At 38.6% G+C, this 23,802-nt stretch overlaps 1 protein-coding gene across 1 annotated transcript in view; it reads left to right on the top strand.

Annotated features, from left to right (window-relative positions):
- The window catches only part of PLCG2 (phospholipase C gamma 2), a 57,779-nt gene extending 35,804 nt beyond the window's left edge, over nucleotides 1-21,975 (top strand). The window contains exons 16-32 of the mRNA XM_050903942.1: nucleotides 241-419; nucleotides 1,264-1,464; nucleotides 2,744-2,863; nucleotides 4,177-4,357; nucleotides 5,699-5,767; nucleotides 7,019-7,128; nucleotides 7,914-8,010; nucleotides 8,919-8,985; nucleotides 9,244-9,401; nucleotides 12,043-12,145; nucleotides 13,118-13,327; nucleotides 13,929-14,074; nucleotides 15,088-15,202; nucleotides 16,489-16,656; nucleotides 17,287-17,375; nucleotides 20,820-21,004; nucleotides 21,808-21,975. Of these exons, the coding sequence (XP_050759899.1) occupies nucleotides 241-419; nucleotides 1,264-1,464; nucleotides 2,744-2,863; nucleotides 4,177-4,357; nucleotides 5,699-5,767; nucleotides 7,019-7,128; nucleotides 7,914-8,010; nucleotides 8,919-8,985; nucleotides 9,244-9,401; nucleotides 12,043-12,145; nucleotides 13,118-13,327; nucleotides 13,929-14,074; nucleotides 15,088-15,202; nucleotides 16,489-16,656; nucleotides 17,287-17,375; nucleotides 20,820-21,004; nucleotides 21,808-21,850 (2,241 nt within the window). The 3' untranslated portion in view covers nucleotides 21,851-21,975. The remainder of the gene's footprint in view (nucleotides 1-240; nucleotides 420-1,263; nucleotides 1,465-2,743; nucleotides 2,864-4,176; nucleotides 4,358-5,698; nucleotides 5,768-7,018; nucleotides 7,129-7,913; nucleotides 8,011-8,918; nucleotides 8,986-9,243; nucleotides 9,402-12,042; nucleotides 12,146-13,117; nucleotides 13,328-13,928; nucleotides 14,075-15,087; nucleotides 15,203-16,488; nucleotides 16,657-17,286; nucleotides 17,376-20,819; nucleotides 21,005-21,807) is intronic.
- The last annotated feature ends 1,827 nt before the right edge of the window (nucleotides 21,976-23,802 follow it).

Genomic DNA, 23,802 nt, shown 5'->3' with positions numbered 1-23,802 from the left:
TTTCTGTTGATTACATATTTGAATAAGGCTGAAGCTGATCATTGCTCCAAAGAAATGGCTTGACTGGGGAGGAGAGTCAAGGGTGACTATAAAGGTGATTGGCTTGTTTGTGGAAGGAGAGTTCAAGGCTAGGAAGAGCTGAAATCCTGAAATAGTAGATTGTTATATCAATAACAAGTACTTTGTTTCAAAATCATAAAATTAGAAATACACTATAAAAATTGTTATTTTCTGGTCTAGGAGGTGAAACGTACTGAACTGCACTTAAGAGAGAAATGGTTCCATGGGAAAATGAAAGAAGGGAGAACAACTGCTGAGAAACTGCTCCAGGAATATTGTGCTGAAATGGGTGGCAAGGATGGGACATTCCTAGTTAGGGAAAGTGAGGCTTTCCCTAATGATTGCACCTTGTCATTCTGGTATGGTGATTGTCATCAAAATTTTATGTGGGTTTTGTTTGGTTCATGGCATTGCACAAAAATGTGTGTATTTTTCAAGTATGCATTTATAGCTGAGAGGAAATAGGAGTAAGGAGTTGCTGTAATTACTAGAATGTTATTGATGGGATTGTGAAAGACTACTTTCTAAATTAAACTTTGGTGTAGCATAGTGCATTTTGGCAGAGTAGGCTTTATTTGAAGTGTTACAGTTGTCAAGAGAGGACTGACTGGTTTGATTGCCCCCCCCCCCCCCCCCCCCCCCCCCCCAACTTTTCTAGTGCTCTGGCAGGATATAGGATTTGTTATTTCCTCAATGAGTGGGCCAAAATGTGATCTTTTAATTTAGGGATAAATTACTGGTTTCTACACTGAAAAGGTAGTCTCATGAGTGTACCTTTATTAGCAGAGATTGATCTTTTCAATGTAAGGATCCTCTAGAGGGAAAATAGTAAAGAATTTGGGGGGGGTGGTGTTTTTTTGGTAGTCTGGGGTTTTTTTTCTTCTGAATGGGACATTATGAGGAATAGTGTATCAGATGGATTTCTGACCCAGAGAGCTGTCAGAGCGAGTTTTGCAGGGAGTAAGCGTATGCCAGATTTTAAACCATTGTGGGTTGAAAACTATTATTTTCAGTCCTGTAATCTTACTTGTCAGGATTTTGGTTGCTGTTCTTACTTTGGTTGTTTTATGAGATGATACAGATTTCTTGCCTCTTCGCAAGCTCACCAAGCAGTTGACCAGGAACGGGTGAGGAAACACTTCAAAAGAAGAAAACCTGTTATAAAAATCTTTCTTTTCCTTATGCCACTCTTCATTTCTTCAGGAGGTCAGGTAGAGTCCAGCACTGCCGGATCCGTTCTTCAAGTGATGGGGACGCTGTGAAATACTACCTGACAGACAACCTCACTTTTGATAGCATCTATGATCTCATTCAACACTACAAGGAGGCCCACTTGCGATGTGCTGAATTTGAGCTGCGTCTGACTGATGCTGTGCCTAATCCCAGCCCTCATGAAACTAAAGAGTACGTACAGCAGAAGGCAAGCGCTAGGGTTGTTATGTCAGTGTCCTTTGCATTGTTTTAGATGGTCCTGGATTTTTGCATAGAAAATTCCCTGGATTCAGGAGCACACCTGAGTGTTGCTTGTCCGCAGTTGTCAGAGGAATAGGCTTCACTGAAAGATGCTGAGTAAGATCACTGACTTTGAGAACCTGGTACAAGAGAGAGCAGTCACTAGGAGAGCAATTTACTAGCAGCAACTAGGAAAATCAGTGAGAACTGTAATGCTGTGGAAGTGTGCCAATTCCTTCCTTCTCTGCTCAGTGTTTTACAACACCCAGTGGGTTGGATTAGATATTTAGTAGTTGGCTGTGGTCTGGCAACTAAGTGGTCGTGGTCTGTGCCATCTGGAAACTCTATTACTGGGGCAGTGAGCCCAAACAGTTACATTTTCCTAATCCCGCCCTCCACCTCACCCCTGTCAGAGTTGGTTAGGCTGACTTCACCCCATGCTAATAGGAAGTAGTGTAGCTTGGTGTTTATTTCCAGCTGGTATTTGCCTGATGTAGATCCTGGGCAGAGCTTGCTGTTGTTTGCTGGCAGAACACTGTAATCACTACCCTTTGTTCTGTTTACTTTTTCTCACTACAAAGAAAATCTCCTTTGCATGTGAAATATTGATCTGTGACTTTAAACTTCTTTTTTCACCCCCTCCCTGGGATCTGGGAGTCACTGACCACCTGTAGATAACTGGAAGCCAGTGAAAGGTGAGAGCAGAGTTTAAGGGTTAGACTTTCCTGCCTTTCTGTATAAGGTGGAGATGTACTACCAGTATAAGTGGCCACAGCTTCACTGAAGGCACGTTAGATCCAAGATAGGTCCATCTCTACAGTGAAAGATGAAATCAAGCTCTGAAGAAAAGAATTCAAATGCCTGGTGTTCTTCTTTTTTCTGTGTTTGGGCTTTTCCTAAATCTGCTATGCTAAAACTGAATAAACTACTGAAAACTGAATGGCAGACTAAAAGCCTTTGTTTCAGGAAGAAATGCAGATTTATGTTTTATGATTTCAGACAGACAAGGTGTTCTGTTATATTTTTGATGCTTTCATCCAAAATAAGCTGCTGTGTTACAATGTTTTGTAATAAGCTGCTGTCATAGGTGGCAAGATGGGGAAAATCTAATGCATAATTTTTCTTGTAATGTTTGAAACTCTGTTGTTAATAACGCTGCCTGTTATTCTGACTGAATGACATTTGACAAGCTTTGTAATCCTTTGTCCACTTTGATTTTTAACTGTTGTAGTTGGTACTATAGCAACTTGAGTCGGGGAGAGGCAGAAGACATGCTGATGCGAATTCCTCGAGATGGAGCCTTTCTGATTAGAAAGAGAGATGAGCCTGATTCATTTGCCATGACTTTCAGGTAAGAAAAGACAGATCTGACTACCTAGTAGCCCAACAATGTTCTGTTTTTTCTTATTTAAAAAATACTGTGGTCTTTTTAAAGTCATAAAATTCTTGCTTTCAAACTTTGAGTAATTAGCATGGTTGATTTGTGCAGCAGGTCCATGTATGAGAATGTGTACAAGAGTTAATTTGTGACTGGAATAAACCTTTATGCTTTTATAAAGAATATTTGGGCACCGACTGTCCCTTTCTTCCCACACAGAACTGTGCATGGCCCTTCTTCACTTCCTTGACACTCTTTACTACAGGGTGTTATTTTGGAGTTTTCTTTGGTGCTGGTTCAGCAGTGATTCTAGGTCCTTATCCCCTGGAAATCCTGCCCTGTCATATAACTGACCAAAATGAAATGTCAAAATGAAATTGTCAGCTTTTCTGGCCAGGGAAAATATTTTTGAAACTGTGGTTCTTGCAATGACATTAATAAATGTACAGAATTGTGGTGTTCTCCATTGTGCCTTCAAATCAAATTGCATTTCTCTGAAAATGCATATTTCTGCAACATATAAAATTGCTTTGGAAAAACAAATGCTTGTTTTCCTCTTATTTACATGCCTTACTGTGTATTGAAGACGTCCAGAATTCCCCAGTCCCCTGTGTACTTTGGTTTCAAGCTTTCTGCTGTTACCAAGGTGGATATTGAAGTAACTTGAGCTGCAGCATCTCAATAAAACCATTTCACAGTGGGGAAAACAAGAAGTACCAAAAATTCAGCAGCTTGAAAAGGATGCAGGGGTCTTCTGTGGGTGGGATGGTTGTCAGTGGATGGTCTTACTGTTATCAATGCAAGCACAAACCTTGTGTTCAAGCACAAGAGATTTTTTTTTTTTTTTCCTTTCAAAATTGATTCCTGTAGCTATCAAAATGATTATCGGGAAGAGACAGCTAGTCATTTTGAGGGGAGTGTGTCTGTCGCTTAGGGACAGTGGCAGATCTGCAGCAGCGGATTCCAGGGGGACTCTCAGTCTGATCAGAGACATTTGTGTTAGTATGAAGGTGACAGAATACCTATCTGTAGGGGAAAAAAAATAGGGAAATTTAAGCAAAACCATGGATTTGTCCCAAGGCCCTGTACATTGTAGAAAAGTGAGAATGTCTTTTTTTGAATTTAATTAGGCAACTGGAATTCAATTTGAATAAAAGAGGCTTTGGAAGAGGGAGAAATTATTTCACATGATTAAGATGCACAAAGCAGTTTTGGTCCAGTTTACAGCACTGGTGCTCTCGCTGCAAGTACCAATACCTTTTACAGCACCTGCACTTGTTTCACAGAGCGGAGGGAAAGGTGAAGCACTTCCGAATTCAGCAAGAAGGTCGCCATTTTGTGCTTGGAACCTCGGCCTATTTTGAGAGTTTAGTGGAGCTGGTAACGTACTATGAGAAGCATCCGCTGTACAGGAAAATGAAATTGCGTTACCCGGTGACTGAGGAGCTGCTGGAGCGCTACAGCACGGTAAGTGATGGTTTTTGTATGAATGCCAGTTGCTGTAGTGGACGGAGTCCCAGATCTAGACCTGGGGGTGCTGGGTTTGATTCTGGCTGTGGTGAATGACCTTTTGGGGAAGGTTAAGCAGGTAGTTTTCTTATCTGTGAAACTGAGATGGTTATACTGACTTCTCGTACAAAGATTTTGAGATATGTGAAGGAAAGAGCTTCATCTTTGATTACAGGTCAACTCTTGCCTTCCTCATGATTTGATTAGAAAAACTGCTCTGTGAAGTGGGGAATCGTCGCTCTGCTAAGAGGAGTTTTTGATAATAGCCTCGCCTGCAGTTGGCCCTGTCTTCTATTGGTGGAGTGGGCAGAGATCTTAAAATGATCATGCAGATGCCAATTGCTAAGCATTTCAGAAAAAATGAAACATTCTGCTGTGCCTCTCACTCCGGACGGGCAGTGGCATTTGCTTCACCGCACTGGAGCCATCTCAGGGATGGTGTCCAACTTCCTTCTGTGGTAAAAAGAAGGTACCTCTGAAGGCTCACTCTTTGAGATAAGCATGAGGAAATCTCCCCAAGAGATACCTGTCTCTGTCCATTGACTAAACTAGGAGCCTGGATAATTAGCTTAGGATAGAGGCCTACTTTCTGGATGGATGTGTTTCATGACGAGAGAGCTTGCCGAGGTAACTGGCTTTTGAAAAGCCTGAGATGCTGTCTTCTGTTTTCAAATACATGTCTGTTAGAAGCTGCAGGAAAAACACGTTTGGCATGTCTGAGGAAATCAAAGTCTAGGTTTTTTGTTTCTTCTGAGGAGACTAAAAGGGACTGAAAAGATTTTAGACCTCAGGATTTATTATAATGTTGCTTATAGCTAAGGTTCTGTATCCTAGGACCGGGTCCAAATGGGAAAACAAGGAGAGAATAAAATGAAAAATATGACTGTGTATATTGTTTTAGAATTTTTATCTAATAGTGAAACCAATACTGGAACTAAAGTACTGTAACACAGAAATCCTAAGTGTAGGTATTGTCTTCCCTGGTTGCCCATAGAAGGGGACTCACAATCTCAAAGCTATTTGACTGATTAAGAGATGCCTTTGTGAGGTATTGCTGTTTCATTGTGTTTTACTGTTCGTTAAACTGAGGCATAGACAGGTTAAATAACAAACTCATGTTCAGCTATGTTCAACTATAGGAATGAGCATAACGTAGGTGTCTGGCTTCCCTCCTCTTCTGTTTGCCTATGTATTGTCAGAAAGGTGGTTTCAGCAATGAATGTTCTATAAACATTAAGTACTTTTATAATTTTTGATTCCTGTAACTTCATTATTTTTTTTCCTTCTTCCGGTTTTTAGGAAAAAGATATTAACTCCCTCTATGATGTCAAGATGTATGTGGAACCCAGTGAAATCACCCCTACAGTGGTACGGTTAAAGAGACATGTTCACACTTACTGTAGACTTCTGAAAATTATGAGACTTGTTTGTTGATTTCCTGTTAACAGTAATGAAAAGGATAATTGAAAGCGTTAGGCTGCTTGATTTATGGGGGACTGGACAGCAGAAATTTAAAGGATGTGACTTTTTTCTAGCATCTCTTTAAAATTTATACCCACACGTTTTCTTGTGTGCAAATCCTGTATTGACTCATCCATACTGGGAATTTGGGCACTTTTTGCTATTGAGTCTTTGGAGGCAATTTGATTTGGCATGCATGCTTATGCAGGTATGCCCCCAAATTAAATAACCTATGCGAAGGTTCAATTTGAGAAGGTCAAATCTTCATGGAAAGAAAGTACAACACGTGAACCCCAGGTGTGCGTGTCTGTGCATGTGTGTATGTCTGTGTGTTTATGAGCACTGTTATTTGTCTGTGCACCAAATTATCGCAGTTCCATTAGCAGACGTGGCCTGCATGCACAAATAGGTGCAGAGTTTGTTTATGTGCTTTCTATATAAAAACGCTGTCTTTGGTTTATTAATGAGTTATTAAAGTTTGTCTTCTTTTAAGATATATATATATAATGTTTTAGAAACAAGTGGCAGAGCAAACGTCTACTTATCTCTAATTCTTGTTAGGGCATGCCTACTTATAAATTGTTGTAAAAGTTCACCTGCTTGTAAATTTTGTGGCTGTAGTTTTTTTAGTCTTTTTGGCCAATGAATTTGCATTGCTGCTGAAGAATTTGGGTAGTAGTAAATTCAAGAAAAAGAAATTGCTTGTCCTGCTAAAACTGGATTTCTTCCTAAAGGAAATGTGACCGGGAGGATAGCTGATGTGGTTTTGAAGTGGAGTCTTTGTAGGTATCTATGCCTACAAACTCCAACCGCATATGAATACATGTAATGAAGACAGAGGATTGATATTTCACTGTGTGTTTTTCTCTCTCCCCCCACTCCCCCCCAGTAATTATGTTGCAGCACCCATAAAAGAAAGATTCTTTTTTTTCTTTTTCTTTTTTTCCAAGCTGATACTTGAAGAATAGCAGTTAAGTAGCATCACTTGCTTCCACCAATAGATGTCACTCTGGAACTTTAGTATTATGTTTTCTAAGCTTCATAACAAAAATAAAGGGATTCAATCCCCCCTCTTTTTTCCTTTTTTTTAAGATTGCATTATTGATTATTTTATGACCTGTCCCCCTAGATGACCTCTTTGCTCTGTTTCTCTTAAAGCCTCAGAGAACAGTGAAAGCCTTGTATGACTACAGAGCCAAAAGAAGTGATGAATTGAGCTTCTCTCGAGGAGCTTTAATTCATAATGTCACAAAGGAAACTGGAGGCTGGTAAGGACAAAGATTCCTCATAGGAGAACTTCTGGTGACTTACTAGATGGAGGAAAAAATTGAGCTTTGGGTAGCAGTTTTAAAAAACTTTGCTTGTTGTCTGATTGCTGCTTATTAACTGTGGCCTTATAAATCTTAATGCCAGTGTATTTAAAAAAAAGCCCCAAACCGCCTCATCTGCAAGTCTCCTTTCATGTCTTTTCCATTTTTCTATCCTAGAGCAATAACCTCAGCCTGCAGAACCTCCATAGCCCAGCATACCCAGTATTTTTTCTTTACTACATTCATCCTTCCCAAACACTTGTGTATTCTGGGAAGTCATGCATCTATTACCATTGTCATCATTTCTTTCCTTGCTCTGCTAAGTACTTCTCAGGAATCAAACCCACCTTTTTTAGTTATCTGTACAGTCTCCTTTTGTAAGAGGTTTTCTTTCTTAGCTGGCTTGTAAATTGCTTGGAAAGCTTGGGAATCTAATGTTTCCCTGTAGTTTCTGCAGGGTAATCAACCACATAATAGTATTTTTAGTACTGGAGGGGGAAAAAGCCTCTTAAGTCATTAATTGCAGTTTACAGTAACTGCAATCCCTCTGAAATCATCTGTTACTACAGTTAATGATCACTTTGTTAGAGCTTTTAGCTACTTCATCACTTATATTTTGGTGATAGCCAGCTAGACAAGCTAGTATGACCAATTTCTTGAGGATTATTGCTTCATTAATGGCCTACTGAAGGTCTTTAACTATTTTTTTTTTTTGCTATATATACTGTTCTTTTTAAATTCAGGTGGAAGGGGGATTATGGAGAAAAAGTCCAACACTATTTTCCATCTAATTATGTTGAAGACCTGTCATCTGATAACTCTGCTGAGCTTGAAAGCCAGGTGAGGGTTAAGGTTTGTCCGCTACATTTCCCTAGAAGATGCTACCTACTGGAAGTGGAAGTCTGGTTTATAGAATTATGACTCTGCATGCTATGTTTGAGAGAACACAGAATAGAGAAATGAATGCATTCTTCACTGTTCTCTGCTGCTGAATATTTTTGTCAGGACATCTCTCGTAGAAAACTACTTAAGGATATAGCTGATTTGGTGGGGTTTTAGGAGATTATAATGGTTTCCTTCTAATGAAAATCATACCAGTTTAGATTTTTCAGATAGTTTGGCTAAACCATAATGTGCCTGAAACTTTTAACTAGTTTGCCTGTATAATTACTGCCTTAATATTTGCAAGTAAGAAAACTATGTGTCCAAACACATCTTACTAACCATTTCACACTCCATTATTAAGTTTTTATGCATAACTAACCCTATACTGTTTGTCAAAAGTGTCTAAAAATCTAGTCCAGAGTCTTGGACAAAGGTCTCTTCAACAAAAGAAAACAAAACTCCATAGTAAGCAGTTTTGACATTTTGGAGTTTTAAAAATAAAATGTTGAATTCTTTTGTTGTTCTGAAGCACTTCCAATGATTTTCCAGGAGTCTTTGGAGGAAAACACATGTATTAGATTTCCCCCTCCCCAGTCATTGCAGCCTTAAGCAGACTTGAAAACTGAGCAGTTGTGTCAGGACAGAAGCTGCACTCTTCATTTTGACTGCTCTCACTATAGAGATTCTCATGTGTTTCTCAAAAGGAGAAATTCTTGACATGGAAACAGGCTCTTAAACATTATAGTGGGCATGCTTTCAGTGAAACTGTGGTTACGTTCAATGGTGCATGTTTATTATTTGTTAATGTCCTGTGGATATTCACTCGAGAAGATTTAGGGTCAGATTTAACTCATGTTTTTCAGATTATCGAGGACAATCCATTAGGCTCTCTGTGTCGTGGCATACTGGTACTCAATACGTACAACGTTGGTATGTATTTTCTGATGCTTACACGTGGACTCCTGAGCTTTCTGTGTTGAGTAGACTCTTTTATGTTTAGCAGGAACGATTTTTTTAAAAAAAACAAAACAAAAAAACCCCAAAACACCTGCTTGTATTAATATAGCTAATACAATTAATATAATGAAACTTTATGATACTAACTGTTGCAATAAATCAACAATGACAGCTTAGAAGAAGAACTGTTGGATTTGAGTATAAATTTCTTGCTACTGTGTTGCCTAACAGTGAAAATGCCACAAGGGAAACACACAAAGCCTTTTGTCTTCATTCTGGAACCTAAGAATCTAGAAGATCCATGTGTTGAGTTTGCAACTGATAAAGTAGAAGAACTCTTTGAATGGTACCAAAGTATCCGTGAAATCACTTGGAAAACTACAGAAGAGGTATTGATAAAAATCTGTCTGTTGTTGTTTTTTATAATGTACTGCTATAAATTTACAATAGGATTTGTCTTTAGCTGCCATACACTGCTAAACCTTGCTAACACGTGGTCCTTCACTCTCTTGCATATTGCTGTTTGTCTGTTCATTTTATTGATGCTGCGAATCTTGTTCCCTAAACTCTTTTGGGAATGGTATGTAAATTTATGTTAACAGGAGTTTTTCAGCAGAGTACTGTCTGTGTTGCACCCAGCACCTTAATGAAGTGTGCTTAGTAGTACAAAGTAAATACCGTTACGATTTTACATCTGGTTACACTGGTTCAATCCTAGTGTTAAGCAGAAGAAACTCAGATATCAGACTGTTCTGTTCAGAGTTATGAATCCACTGGTGAGTGTATGTGAAATTTGAGCTGCCTTTGCCTAAACTCTTCTTAATCCTGTTTATTAACTCTGCTTTCCAGTGAATGCAGTGGCACTGATAGGGAATTGTTTGGCTAATACTGAATTTATTTGTAACTAATAGGCACATTCTGGATTTACCAGATCTTCAATAGTAGTATTTCCAAATCCTTGCCTAAATATTAAAGGATTCTGCCTAAGTTTAGCTTCTATGTCCTTCTACGAGTACTGCTGCTTAAAGACATTCTTCAGGACTTGCTTTTCCTGTTCTGATGTATTAGTTTACCTCCCTGTCATCTTTTCTAGTATTTAAGAAGTCTTCGACATGACCAAAAAGCCCTTACAATGACTATGCTTAAGTATACTCTTACATTTGTTGCTTTTATTCACTTTTTATTGTTAAGTGGGTGATATGAGCGATGGAAAATGTGTTTCAGTATCATGTTGGCTCATGCTGTTTATCTGTCATCTGGAGTGGTAATGCTCTGAGGGTCATCATAATCCTATTTATAGCAGGCAAGTTGGTGTCTCAAGCTGCAGACTGCAAATTCAGCAAGGGAAGAAGCAACAGGAGCTGTTGACCTATTGTTGGGGGAGGAGAGATACGGTTCTTATGCCAGCCTTTCATTTAGAAATAAAAATGAGAAAAAGAGAAACATGACCTAGAAGAAGTGTCTCTAAATGGAATGTTTTCTATGGTACATCAGTGGCTTTTCAGGAGCTTGGCAGCTTTTTCTCCCTCTGTACAGTTAGAGAAGTATTAAACACTGTATGTTCAAAGATGCTTTAAAACTCATTTCTGTCAGTCAGGAGGCTTTTCTCACAGTGTGGCCTCTAGAAGGTTCACATGATAGACTGCTGCATTGCGAGGGGAAAAAGATGAGGAAAGGCCCTTTTTGCCAGTACAGTTAACAGGCTGAATTTTGGGGAAGGAAAAAGCATAGTGAGTCAACACTATGCTGCAATACGATACAGGTTTTTTATGAATTCATTTTTGGGCTGTGTCCATTATACGCAGAAAGTAAAACTAAGCTTCACATATCTTGTCATCTCTGTTTAATGCTGACACTTGCCGTGCTCCTAGGAATGGTTGTTCATTGCTAGCTCTCCTGCTTGGTTATCACTAGAGGGTTATGTCTCAAGATGAGCTTATGGCATCTAGAAGTGGTCCTTTGCTATTTGGAACTCTGATTACTGTTGAGCAATGTCTGGGAAACTGTGGTGGATCACTGAGTACAATGAGGTTTGTGCAGCTTTTTCCCAAGGTTATTTTCAAGTCTAAACACTGTATTCCTCTTTGCTTTTCTTAGACTTCAATATATAATCTCTGGTTCAGTGAAACATTCTGGAAACCATGGCTCCCTAGCTATGATTTTCATTCCTCTTCAGTTTGTCTTGTTGAGGGAATTCTTTTGGAAGACTTCCTAATTGCTGCTGCTTCATAACCTCTTGTACCAAAGCTAATCGCTGTTCAGTATGGGACTCTTCTAACATGTTTTATCCTGTAATTGCTTCTTATGTCTGAAAAGCCTCCAGCCCAAATGTCTCCACTCAGGACAAATCTTGCTGATTTCAGTAGTTCCCAATCTATGGTTGCAGGGACTGTTGCTCAGCTTCCACAGAGCAGGTGCTTGCAAACATGGAAGTAGATAGTGGGTTTATTACTGATGGTGACAACAAGATTGCACATGATTTTCCATACATAACATTATTGGTTTGGTGTGCAAATAGCAAACTACAGGAACGATGCTCATAGGGTTTGAATTTAGCTGTTTGGGAGTTATTAACAAGACTTAAGTCCTGTTCAGGATTGTAAATAAATAGAGAGACACTTCACTACCCTTGGCATTTTTTCTGCATACATTTGCATTTATATGAGGTATAGAATTGAGAATGTAACTAAAATTGAGTAGAGCCACATTAAAAGAAAAAAAAAAATATTGTTGCCAGGATTCTGAGTAGGACTGATCAGGGAAGCACTGAAACACTTGCTTAAAAAAAACCCAACACAACAAACCCCTCCCAAAATGCACCCACAACTAAAACCCAAACCCACTTGGTTAGCTTGTTCTCTGAATTGGGTCTTAAAGTACCTTACATCTGTGCAAATGTCTAAAGTATCAGATAGGAATCTGGGCAACAAAGAATGCATAAACTTTGTCATTTCATTAGAGTATACCCTGGAGTTACTGTACCATAATACTCAGTGTATCTGTAATCTAAAACTTTGTTGTGTTTTACAGGAGAACAGGAGGAAATACTGGGAAAAGAATCAATTGATTGCTATTGAATTATCTGATCTGGTAATCTACTGCAAGCCAACAAGCAAAACCAAGGACAATTTAGGTATTTCCTTTAATATTACATCTGAATTTTGCCCTTTATACTATCTGTACAGATGTTAGTTGAAATTTTAGAACTGAAGATAAAATCTATCCTTTCTCTACTGGAAAACAAAGTTCTGCCTCACCCATGCAGTTTTCAGTGGCACTTTGAAATTGTACGCTAGGGAACTTGATGCTATTCAACTGTCACAAAAAAACTGTCACACATTTCTAACTGATTAACTAGAGACACCCTCTCGTAGGTGTCTTTCATGGGGAAGCTCACTAGTTATGTGTCACTTGACTTTTTTGAGGTTAAAAACTCTGGCTGAACACTTGTGATTTGTTTGTAAAAACCTTCAAAATGGATTTGCTGTGCATTATATAATTTTGCTGTAAGAACCTGTTTGCCATTTATGTAAGCTATTGGAATGGTATATGGTTTCATAATATAAATGAGAACTGGGGTCTGTGTAAGTGCGAGTGTGGAATCTGACACTGAAATATGTACTTCTTACGCCAGTTTTTTGTCACTGCTGCTAGAGAAGCCCACAAATGTGCCCTTTTTCTTTAAGTTTCTTTGCAAACGTTTTTAATAAGCTGTCAGTATGGTTAAGACATTATAATTATAGTCATTGTTTGAGGCATTGGCTAACCCTGGCTCACCCTTTCTTCTCCCCATTTAAACACAGGAAAAGATGTCTCATTTAAATATGTGTTATAGTGGTCAGAAGTACATTATTAGCAATGATGAGATGAGAACATGACTATAGACTCTTATCTGCCCTGCTGCAAAGCATGTGGCAAGCAGGCAATTTTAACTTTCAGACTTGATGCTCAACCAATTTGCCATGTCTGCATGAAAACTGTGCCAATTATTGCATTAAAGGACAAAGCAAAACAAAGTAAAACAAAGCGTTAGTAGAAATGCAGCATAAATGTCAACTTCTTTCTTCCTTTAGTAACCACTCTTTTTCCTCCCTACCCTGTGTAGAAAATCCTGATTTCAAAGAAATCCGTTCTTTTGTGGAAACCAAGGCAGAGAGCATTGTTAAGCAAAAGCCAGTTGAGTTGTTGAAATACAACCTGAAGGGACTGACACGTGTCTATCCTAAAGGACAGAGGGTCGACTCATCCAACTACGACCCGTTTCGCCTCTGGCTTTGTGGCTCCCAGATGGTGGCTCTTAACTTCCAAACTCCAGGTAATACTCTGTTTAAAAAAGGATCTATTCCAGCTTCCATTTCGAGCCCCTTTCTGGCCCCTCTGTCATTCTGCTTACTGTGGCTGTCCTATTTATGTGTACTTCCCTGCAAGAAGGGATGTGCAAGAACTAAAGTTTGGTTTTGAGTGTGTGGATCACCTGATAGAGCTGGTCTCCAAAAATCAATCTCCAAAAGCCCTGTCTCTGAGCCTAACTAGCCCCAAACTCTAAAAGGTTTGTTTCACCTTGATCTCTTTGTGATAAGCAAGCAGAGATGTTTACAGTAAGTTTCAGGCAGATGAACAGTTGTTCAGCCTCAGGGAAGGCTGTACTCCACTTCCTGGTAAGGGCCAGCTAGCTTATGACACATTGATAGGAAACTAATTGTGAATGGAGATGGGTTTATTGGGATTAAAATTGGTGAGAAATGGCCTGTCAGGTTCAGTTACTGAAGGGAACTGAGTCTTCCAACTTCCCTTTCCAGCTCTTTCTGATAAAGTGGTGACCAGAAAGAATTACAGAGAGGAGCCATTAGTCTGATACTTCCTTAGCTTTATTCAAATGGGGATCTTCTGTTATGACTGTTTAACTCTCTCCCTAGATAAATACATGCAATTGAACCATGCCTTGTTTTCACTTAATGGACGCACTGGCTATGTTCTGCAGCCAGAAAGCATGCGAAATGAAGAATATGACCCAATGCCAAATGACTCGAAGAGGAAATTGCAGATGATTATGACAGTGAGGGTAAATCTCTTTTGTAAATTATGTTTTTTACAAGTCATAAATATCTATAAAACTAAAAATAAAGCTATTATGTTTCAGAGCAAGATCTGACAGATTGTCAAAATACTGTTTTTAAATGTCAGTGTGTTTGAGAATAAAACTAATTCCACTGGCTCCTGAAAAGAAATATATATCTTTATCATGCTAATGAAGCACATGTTATAGGACTGCAAACACAATCCTGGGATACTTTTATATAATTGGTAATAAAAATTCTAAATGAACCAACTTGCATTTTCAATCTAATGACTTCTCAATAGAAGGGTCCTATTGGAGATTGGTTAGCAGCAGACTAACTAGTTCAGAGATTTCCAGTGTGGAAGAAAGATATTTATAATGAAATATAGAAACTAGGCGGAAAAAATAATAAGCTGATCCCCCTCTTCACCATATTTAGTACACTGTGACTTAATCAGAATGTCATTCTCATTTTTCATGGAGAGATGGGTTTATCATTTGGAAATTATGCCATGTTATGTTCTGGTGCCAATCAGGAATTTAACTTGTTTCTGTTCTCAGTTGCTATATAGTAAGAGATGTCCTTTAAAAATATGTTTTCTGAGAAAGAAGAAACACATTAACTGCTTTTCACTACAGTTTAGAGAAGAGATAAACAGGGGCTGTGAATGTAAAGCAGGAATGTCTTAAAATAGATACGCAATACAGACTGAGGAAAGATAACAAAACTTATGTTACAGGCCTGGTCTGGAACTGCATACTGTGGGTAAGGAATGTCAGCTACAGTATCTTACAATGAAAATCGTTGGGTTACCCAAACAACGGAAGATATTATTATTGCTGGCACAGATAGTATGTTTAATACACACAAACATATTCAAGAGAGGGAGTGTGTGGTTTTGCATGTTCTTCTGGATTCCCCCCCCCCGCTCTAGTTCTGTAGGCTACCTTCTGTACAGAAATAATGGTGCCAAGTTTCCTTTGGAGGTGGTTATAATTTACAGTTGCTTTTGCAGGTTTTAGGTGCTCGTCATCTCCCTAAACCTGGTAGAAGCATCGCTTGTCCCTTTGTAGAGGTAGAAATTTGTGGGGCTGAATACGATAACAACAAATTCAAGACAACAGTTGTGAGTGAGTATCTGCGGTTTTCTGTGTTGCAGGGATATGGTTATACTTCCAGTGTGCTTAAATAAAGTGAGTAGAGGATGACCATGAATTTATGTTGTCTGTAATTGGCCAGCAACCTATATAGGGAGGAATAAGTTAACTGTTGCTCTAGAGCAACAATATTATTAATATTAATAATACAATATTATTCTCTTGCTTGCCTCAGGGCCGATTAATTTGAGAAACTTCAATGTATATCAAATTTAGGAAAAAAAGTACTGTTGCAGTTTGTTTAAAAAAAAAAAAAAGTCGCGATTCTGTTATGTTTTTGCCTATGCATAAGTTTGTGTATTTGCATATTTTAAAAAATTGCTGTCTTGAAAGTGCCTCCAACAGTGCTAGTCAGTTCCCAGAAGTCTGGCCCAAATGGGGAGTTACTACTGTGAGATCCAGACTGTTTATTTAAACTCGGGTTCTAAGACTGGCATCCCCTTGGAGACAGCTTGGATATATAGGGCTGTAAAGTAGTGTAACTTGCAATGCAATAGAAATTTGATCAAAGCTCACTCCTGGTGAGTTCTCGATAAGGGGTATGTGTTTGTGTTTGTGTGCGTGTGTGTTTGTGTGTACACGAGCTTCATTTAAGTGCACTGAAATGGGGCAACATCTCAGCCACTTAATATTTCACCATTTAATATTTCTGGATGCAGCAGTGTTCTTGTCTAGTAGACAAGAGGCTTTGGTTCTAATTATTCAAACCACTGATACCAGTGGAAAATAAACACAGAATCAGGAGCAGAATTTGCATTGTGGCTCTTCAATACTTCAGAGAAGAGGATTATGATTTTAACTTTTTTGGGGAAGTGACCAAGACTTGAGAGAGCAAACTTCCTGGCTGCGTCACACATACCAAATTACTTGGTGTTCTATAAATGACTATAAGAATTGGGCCATCGTACATTAGTCTTCCCAGTGCTTTTCATGCTTTTACTCTGATACGGAGCATGAGGCTCATGAATATTAGCAATTAATTAGTTTTTTTTTTTTTTACAAATACATGTCCAAGGAGGTTTTATATGTTTAAATACAAATAGCTTTTCTTCATGGATTTCCATACCTGCCAAGTTTCCTCCTATGTCCCCCCCAAATAAACAAATACAAACCTTCTGAAGCAAGGTTACAACAGGAGACAGATGGTAGATAGGATTTTTGGGCCTTTGTATCCCCAGAAAATGTCCTGGGATACATACCCATATGTGAATGAAGTGAAATTATTGCTTCATACTGCAAATGTTTCCTTTTCGTTACAGATGACAATGGCCTTAATCCAGTTTGGGCACCCTGTCCAGAGCAAGTGAAATTTGAAATTTATGATCCAAATCTAGCGTTTCTGCGCTTTGTTGTTTATGAGGAGGATATGTTCAGTGATCCCAATTTCTTAGCACACGCCACTTTTCCCATCAAAGGAATCAAATCAGGTAAGATCAGTGGGTATGATAAGGGGCTAAGTCAGAAAGATGCTGTTCAGCATTGTTATACTGTGACTTTGCTCTCAGTAGCAGCTACAATGTGCCAAAGGACAAGTGCTCTTTTGATCGGAGTTCCTTTAATCCGGTGTTTATTATGATACTGGGTGTGTAGCGTATAAGTATTTCGAATAATCCTCTCACCCTCTTGAAATTCCTTTTTTTTTAATTGAGATAGAAAAGCATTAGGTAGAATAATTTGCACTGTCTACCACATACTCCATTTCAGCAACAGAGTTATGTGCTCTGAGTAAAATCTGGGAAGATTCTTTTTCTGTTTTGGTGTCAGTGCATTTGTTTTCTTAATTGCCTTAGATGTGGACGTATGTAGAGTAAGTTTTCTGCTTTCCTCTGCTTCTGGCTTTAGTTTTCAAGAGCATGTGAAATCATGTGTTTCTCAATTTTGCCATTCTTGCCTTTTGCTTCCCTGTAACTGTCATAGCAAAGCCCACTCTCAGCAGCGGAGCATTTGAGCAATGAAGAATCTGTTAGCCCTCAGGACTGTATGCACCATTTTTGTGACTGCAGATAACCCTTTGCCTTGACTCTAATTGTTCTTTGTATATGTTCCCCCCACCCCAGGTTTTAGATCAGTTCCTCTCAAGAATGGCTATAGTGAAGATATAGAGCTGGCCTCACTTCTGGTTCACTGTGAAATGCAACAAGTTCTGGTGAGAACCACTGGGGTTTTTTTGTGCACTTAGAGTGTATGTTATCAGTTCTTTGTGGAAACCAGGCAATGAAGATTTAGTTTTCTGTTCTGTGTCTGATGTGCTATTGTCAGGCATTTCTTCTGCAGGTACTGGGGAAGACCAAATTGAGTTACTCTCCCTCTGGGTGGACAGATTACGTAGTTGTTAAAAGAAATAATGCACTAACAAAACCTCATTACCTCCACTAGTTTTTGCTGTAACAGCATGGTCATTGTCTTCCCCTGTTAACTAACTGATGCCATGCAAAGCTAGCTAAATTCAGCTTTGACTTCACAGAACAATCTTTTTTTAAAGGTCCGACATAAAAATAAATCACTTGAGGAAGAAAAGATAGTAATTTCTCCCAGTATTAAAATAAACAACTCATCAGGTGGAAGACATATTCTGGTTCCTACAGAAGTGCTAATCTGCTTCTTTTAAGCCTCTCTAAAACACCTAATTGAAGTACTAGTATTTTTACATATACAGGGGAAAAAATAATGATGCATCCTTGCTCATGAAGCCAGGCATTAAAGTTGCTGATCTGTGAACAGCGTTTGTTGGTGTTCCAAAGGTGCTGCTATATATGTTGATTTGAAGCAGGATTATTCTCAGACTCTCTCTATCTCAATAATATTTTATGTAATTTAAATACACTGGTGTAGAGGCCATGTGATGAAAGTTTAAAGATACTTCTACAAAGTGGGTATTTCAGGGTGCTTTGCAGTACCATTCAGATTCAGAGAAAAAAAAAGTCCAACTTCTTATTTGTAGTCTTTTACAACCATTTAGACTTATGCTGCAGTTCACACCGGCGTACATTATTTTTCTTGATTAAAACACCAACTTCTGCTAACTGTAAGTCATTATGTCTCTGGAGGGATTTGCGCCTGCAGTTGCATACACTCAAATGGAAATTACTTATTTCAGTCACATTCTTCTTCATAAAGGAGTGGCAGCCTTTTTCAAATATCCTTTGTCAAGGTTTTTACAAAGCCACCTTATAACACATGATGTAAAATGGCTGTGTGTAATGACAGTATTTGGCAGCCATGGTAGGTTCCTTCTGTTGGCTAGCAAAGAGTCATGAGAGCAGGAGAGGGCTAGAAGCTGAGACCAAGTGTGTGTGTGTCTGTGTGTGTGTGTAAACAAGAGAGACCTCTGTCCTTTGAAGATAATGTTTAAAATGTTCATATTTCATGGACACAAGTCTGATAGAGGAGGCCTGATAAACTGCTATTTTTTGGCTTGCTGCCTTTGAGAAAACTGGCAGCAGCTCACCATTGCCTAATATGTTGAGCATGGACATCACTTGTAGATATATTGCAAATTCCTCCTGCCGTAGTTTCTCTTCAGAAATTCAGATCATTATTTGCCTGGGGCAGGAGTAGCTCTTAAAGTGTTGTTCATAGCAGCAGTATGTCTCCCAATCTGTCAGCACTGAGTCCTTTGACAGTAGCACATTTCGCACTCTTGAAGCCCCTTCTGCTTGTTAAGCCAAATGAAGATGCAGCACAGCTCTGTATTTTCACAATGTCTGATGTCTCTGGGTGGTAATGCAGTGGCAGGAGAACTTTCAAAAATTTTCCCCTTCGTTTGGCAGCCTGCAACAAACCAAGACTTGCTGTAGTTAATCAACTTCTAGAACTTTTGCCAGATCATTCAAGAAGCATCAGAAAAGATCAAGGCTGTCTCCATCTGTTCTTCTGCCCTTTTTTTAAATGATGACCCTCCATAAAATTATATAATTTAATAACAGGCCTGTTTATATACAGAGCCCATCTGCATACTCTTGGAGATGAAATACAAAATTATAAAGGGGAATTACAGATGGCTGTGGAATTTCTCAGGAATAGAGAAGCAATAATATGGTAGACGTAAGCATGCACATTTGTGAATTATTACATGGGGCCTTGTGTAGTTTCTGTTGAAGTTAACCGGTTTTCTTGACACTATAGAAATTGTGCTATACTGAGGTTGTTGTTACATTTAGAAGCTTGTCTTATTTGCTTGAAAATTGATTTACTTGCTTCAGAAAGTGTGTGTATCTCTTCAGCATTTTCTGATTACAATCAGCTTTGATGGTGTGTATGTTTTCAACATAAAGATTGAAGTGAACATTCTTAAATGGGGTTTTAAAGTCTAGCTTTGTGGATACATTTATTTACAAGAACAAATAGTAGTACATATGCGTCTTGATGATTACACCTGCAAATTGGTAATCGGCAAACTGCTTTTCCCTTTGTGATTTGGGAATACAAAGTTTCTTCCCCTTTAAAAAAAAAAAAATTAAAAAAATTTACTTTTTAAATCTTGATCAGTAGCATAGCACTGAGGCTGTTTCAGTTGCTTCAATCCATAGCTGGGTAGGAATGTGTTTTGGAAGGAAAAAGAAGGTTTAGGAAAGGATCTTGTTGCCCTAACTGAAACCCCTTGGGTGTGTTGCTAACCTATCAATTTTCCTAGATCTGGACTGAGTGCAGAAAGAGGCATTCTTATTAGTATGCTGCCGCTGAAAATGTTTGGATTTATTACATTTATTGATTGCATGTCATTTCTTGTAGGATGAGTATCTTGTTTTGCTGCTGATGTGAAAATTAAGACTTCAGTCTTGCCAGTACTATTGCCCACTAGTAACTCTATAAAGGAGACAGCTTTTGCATCCAAAGTTCTGAAGTATTAAAATAATTTAAAGTCATAAAGGGAATCATGATGATTATTTTATGCTTGTGGAATATTTTGAGACCTTATACTGTGGGCCGCATACAACAACAGAAACTCAGACTGCTGCAAATTATTGTTCAAATACTTAGTTCCTCTGCAAGTATTGAATTGCCATAGCTACATAGAAGCACAGGATCTGTCCTTCTTTCTTAATCATCTGAGTACTTGCTGCTATTAGGGGTCCTATTTACTAGTCAGTATTTTGACCTTTAGTCTAGATTTCAACAGGAAAGCACCAGAATTGGTAGTATGTCGCATAATACACAAATATGATGGAAAAGTCAAAAATTAAACTTTTAAAAAAGTATTTTAAAAACTGTTATAATTTGATAACCCATCATGGTGCACCATTTGCTGTCCTTTCCTCAACAGACTGAAATGCTTTATTAGGGAAAAATATTCCAATAGAAGTGTTTAGATATACACATTTCATGACTTGTGCTGGAATGTCCCCAATACCCCCACTAGAGGGTATGGCTGGTCATACTGTGGGGCTGAGGGTTTTTTTTAGTGCTTTCTTAGTTAGTTTGTTTCTGTAAGCATTCCAGAAACATCTTACAAAACTAATTTTATAAAACATTCTATAAAGCTAGTGGAATGTGTTTAGGAAAACAAAATAATCCCCCAAACTATGTTGATTCTGTGTCATTCTGGGTTTGTGTCTTACAAGTTACATTGATTTCCGATATTCTTTTGAAGGAAAGTGAAGAAGAGCTTTATTCCTCATGTCGGCAACTTCGGAAGCGCCAGGAGGAGCTTAATAACCAGCTGTTCCTTTATGACACCCATATGAATTTAAGGAATCCTAACAGAGATGCTATATTAAAAGAATTCAGTGTGAATGAGCACAAACTACAGATATATCAAGAGACATGCAACCGCAGGTGGGTTAATAATCATTCTCCTTTCCAAGGCAGCTCTATCTAGACATGATTTATGGTAAGGAAATCTCAGATTTATCAAAACGAGCGTCTAAAGAGTAGTGAGGATAGAATGAGCATATCTGAAGCAAGGAAGGGCTGCAGTGAAGCAAGGCTGGGCTGCAAGCCGCTAGAGGCCAGCAGATGCTGTGAAACGTCTGCTCAGTGAAATCTCAGTTTCAGTGATCACAGTGAAATATGTAATCTTGTGAGTTTATATTCCTTTCTTCTCCTGCTTTCCAGGAGGAAAGCCTAGAAGTATATGCAGCCAAATAAATAAACCACCTCAATCCTTCTACACTATCAAAGTTATGTCCCTGGAAATGTCGTTAGCGTATTAGATATGTGGGAACAGAAGACGCTTCCAGATACACAAACCACAGAAGATAAAAACAGTATTGAGCTGTAACAGCATAGAATTGTCAGTTAAGTGTCAGTACATTATCCAAAGCTTAGGGGAGGGCTGCTACCTTTGGGCTGGGTGTGAGGGAGGCAGACAGAGGCTTCATGTACCAGGAGGAAGTCTTGAGTAGGTCTCAAGATGGGATGGGAGGAAGACTTTTCTTTAAATACTTTTACCCTTTTTTATGGGTGCTGAACAGCTGCATGAATCACTGGTTTACTCCCATTTACTGAGGAAAAAAATTGCAATGCTTGTTGCTCATACATTACTTGCTGTTCATATCTAAGTAAATTGAACTTGGTAGACTGTTTTCCTCTGAGAAATTCCTAGTAGACTTGACTTTTTCCTTTTCTTTTCCCTTAAGATTAAAGGAGAAGAAAGTCAGTAACAGCAAATTCTACTCTTAAAGCAATCATTCTTTGATGCGTGCTTTATGGTGTAATTCAGGAAGAGATATTAATTTATCTTGGCCATCCTACTCAATGACGGTCTCATCAGACTGAATGACTGGAAGAAGAGGAGGAGGAGGAAAGATGGGTTTCCTTAGTAATTTCTTGTTTTAAGAAAAACTGTTTTAATTCCTAGTAATTTATATTCTGTACAAAGCATACCCTCTGTGCGGGCCAGACCTTCTGTGTATTCAAGATTTTTAAAATTTGAGGGCATGTAGTTGGATAGACCTCACTTCTCATTATCAATACCTGAAGTAGAAGTATAAATCATCTCCTATATTTGTGTATGCAGGCTATAGATAAGACATTCACAACAATTTGCATGCATGGAATCACACCACTTTAACAACCTGGCTCCTTAAGATTAACTGGTAGTGAGTTTTTAATTTATTAAATGCTGTAAAAGCACTTCTACACCAGCATTGTCACATCATGTATGTTAGTGCCCAAGGCAGCAGATTGTACTTCTGATACTGTATAAAATATTTTGGGCAGCTGATAGCTCATACTGTATTATCTCTTGTTAAAAGTTTTCTGTTACATTTTTGAGAACTAGATAATATGTTACTTTTGTTGAAACCAAATATCCTCTGCGACTGTAGTTGTGTTTTTCCTGTCAAACTCTTTGTAAAGGTTTAAGAAAGGAACGATGTGTGAACCTGTATTCATAGCCCCTGTGAACCTCTGTTCACAACCTCAAGGCACTGGAAGGAAAAGTTTTAAGATATGTAGTAGGAAATGTCTGTTTGTTTGTGGAAAGGAAGGGTATTTCAAGTTCTGAAAAGCATTTACTTTTGGTATCATTTTGCAAATCGTTTCAGCTGCTAATGTGCTTAGAAATGAATTTTTTAATGAACTGTCCATTTTTAATCTTGCAATCCTACTTAGACGATAGCATCAAATGATAGTGTTCTGTAAATGTAGACCGTTTTCCCAAAATGTATCTAATCCAAGAATGATAGTGTGCACAAATATAGAGGTACATCGTTCTTACGGCTTTAATCAAATGAAGAAGATGGAGCTACAGATGAGAAAACTTGTTAGATTAGCAATTGTGTTTTCCTGCCAGAGCAGAACCAAAGTCCTTCGATGGCATATTAACACCAGTTGTCATAATTTGTGTATGTGGTGGTTCTTTGTGCTAGCACTATGTTATTACTATCAAATTCCTAGTTGCTTTATCTCTACATGGGTGGAGTTTTGCTATCTGTATGCTTGACTTTAACGTTCAAATATGTGCGGAGGAGTTAAGTTTTTCTGTCTAAGTGACTGCCTGAGGCATAAAATGCTGCATACATAGTGCTGTATTTCTGATCACAGAAAACTTGCATGGATTTGAGATTCATGGCCTGATGAAGCTGCCTCAGCAATTTTCAGTTTCTCTTGCTCCCCACGCTATGAATTCTGTTGTTTCAAGAGGCACTTAATTGATGCCATTGTGCATTCACGGATGATGGTTTGAGGAACCCCCTTGAGGTTTTAGTTATTCTGTAAAGACAGTCTTGTCTTGAAGATGAAAGTGCTATAATAGTGTGTCCCACAATGGGGTGGCTTCTGAAAATTTTTGATTATAAAGAAATTAATTACTAATGACGCAACTGGAAAAGAGAAGAGAGCAAAGTTAAAGGCAATTCTCTGCTTTTCTTTCTCCTGCCTGAAATCTCTTCAGTACCCAGTACCTGTTCAAGGATTAGATGGGTCCAAACCTCCCTCAAACAAAGAAAAAAATGACATCAACTGTGGGTTTGGGAGGTGGAGCTGTAACCTAGACTGCTGTATAAAGCTGGGCTTATCTGCAGTATCCAGGTGTAATGGGATGATCCAGTTGCTGTTCCTCTTCCTCGAGTGGGGGGACCTTTGGTGTGCATGCATTTTGTAGCATGTTCCAGGACGTGGTTAGTTTGTCA

The sequence above is a fragment of the Gymnogyps californianus genome, chromosome 12, assembly GCF_018139145.2.
Source record: "Gymnogyps californianus isolate 813 chromosome 12, ASM1813914v2, whole genome shotgun sequence".
Taxonomy (NCBI): domain Eukaryota; kingdom Metazoa; phylum Chordata; class Aves; order Accipitriformes; family Cathartidae; genus Gymnogyps; species Gymnogyps californianus.
Note: the sequence above shows the minus strand (reverse complement) of the source record. Positions and strands in the feature narration are given on the sequence as shown.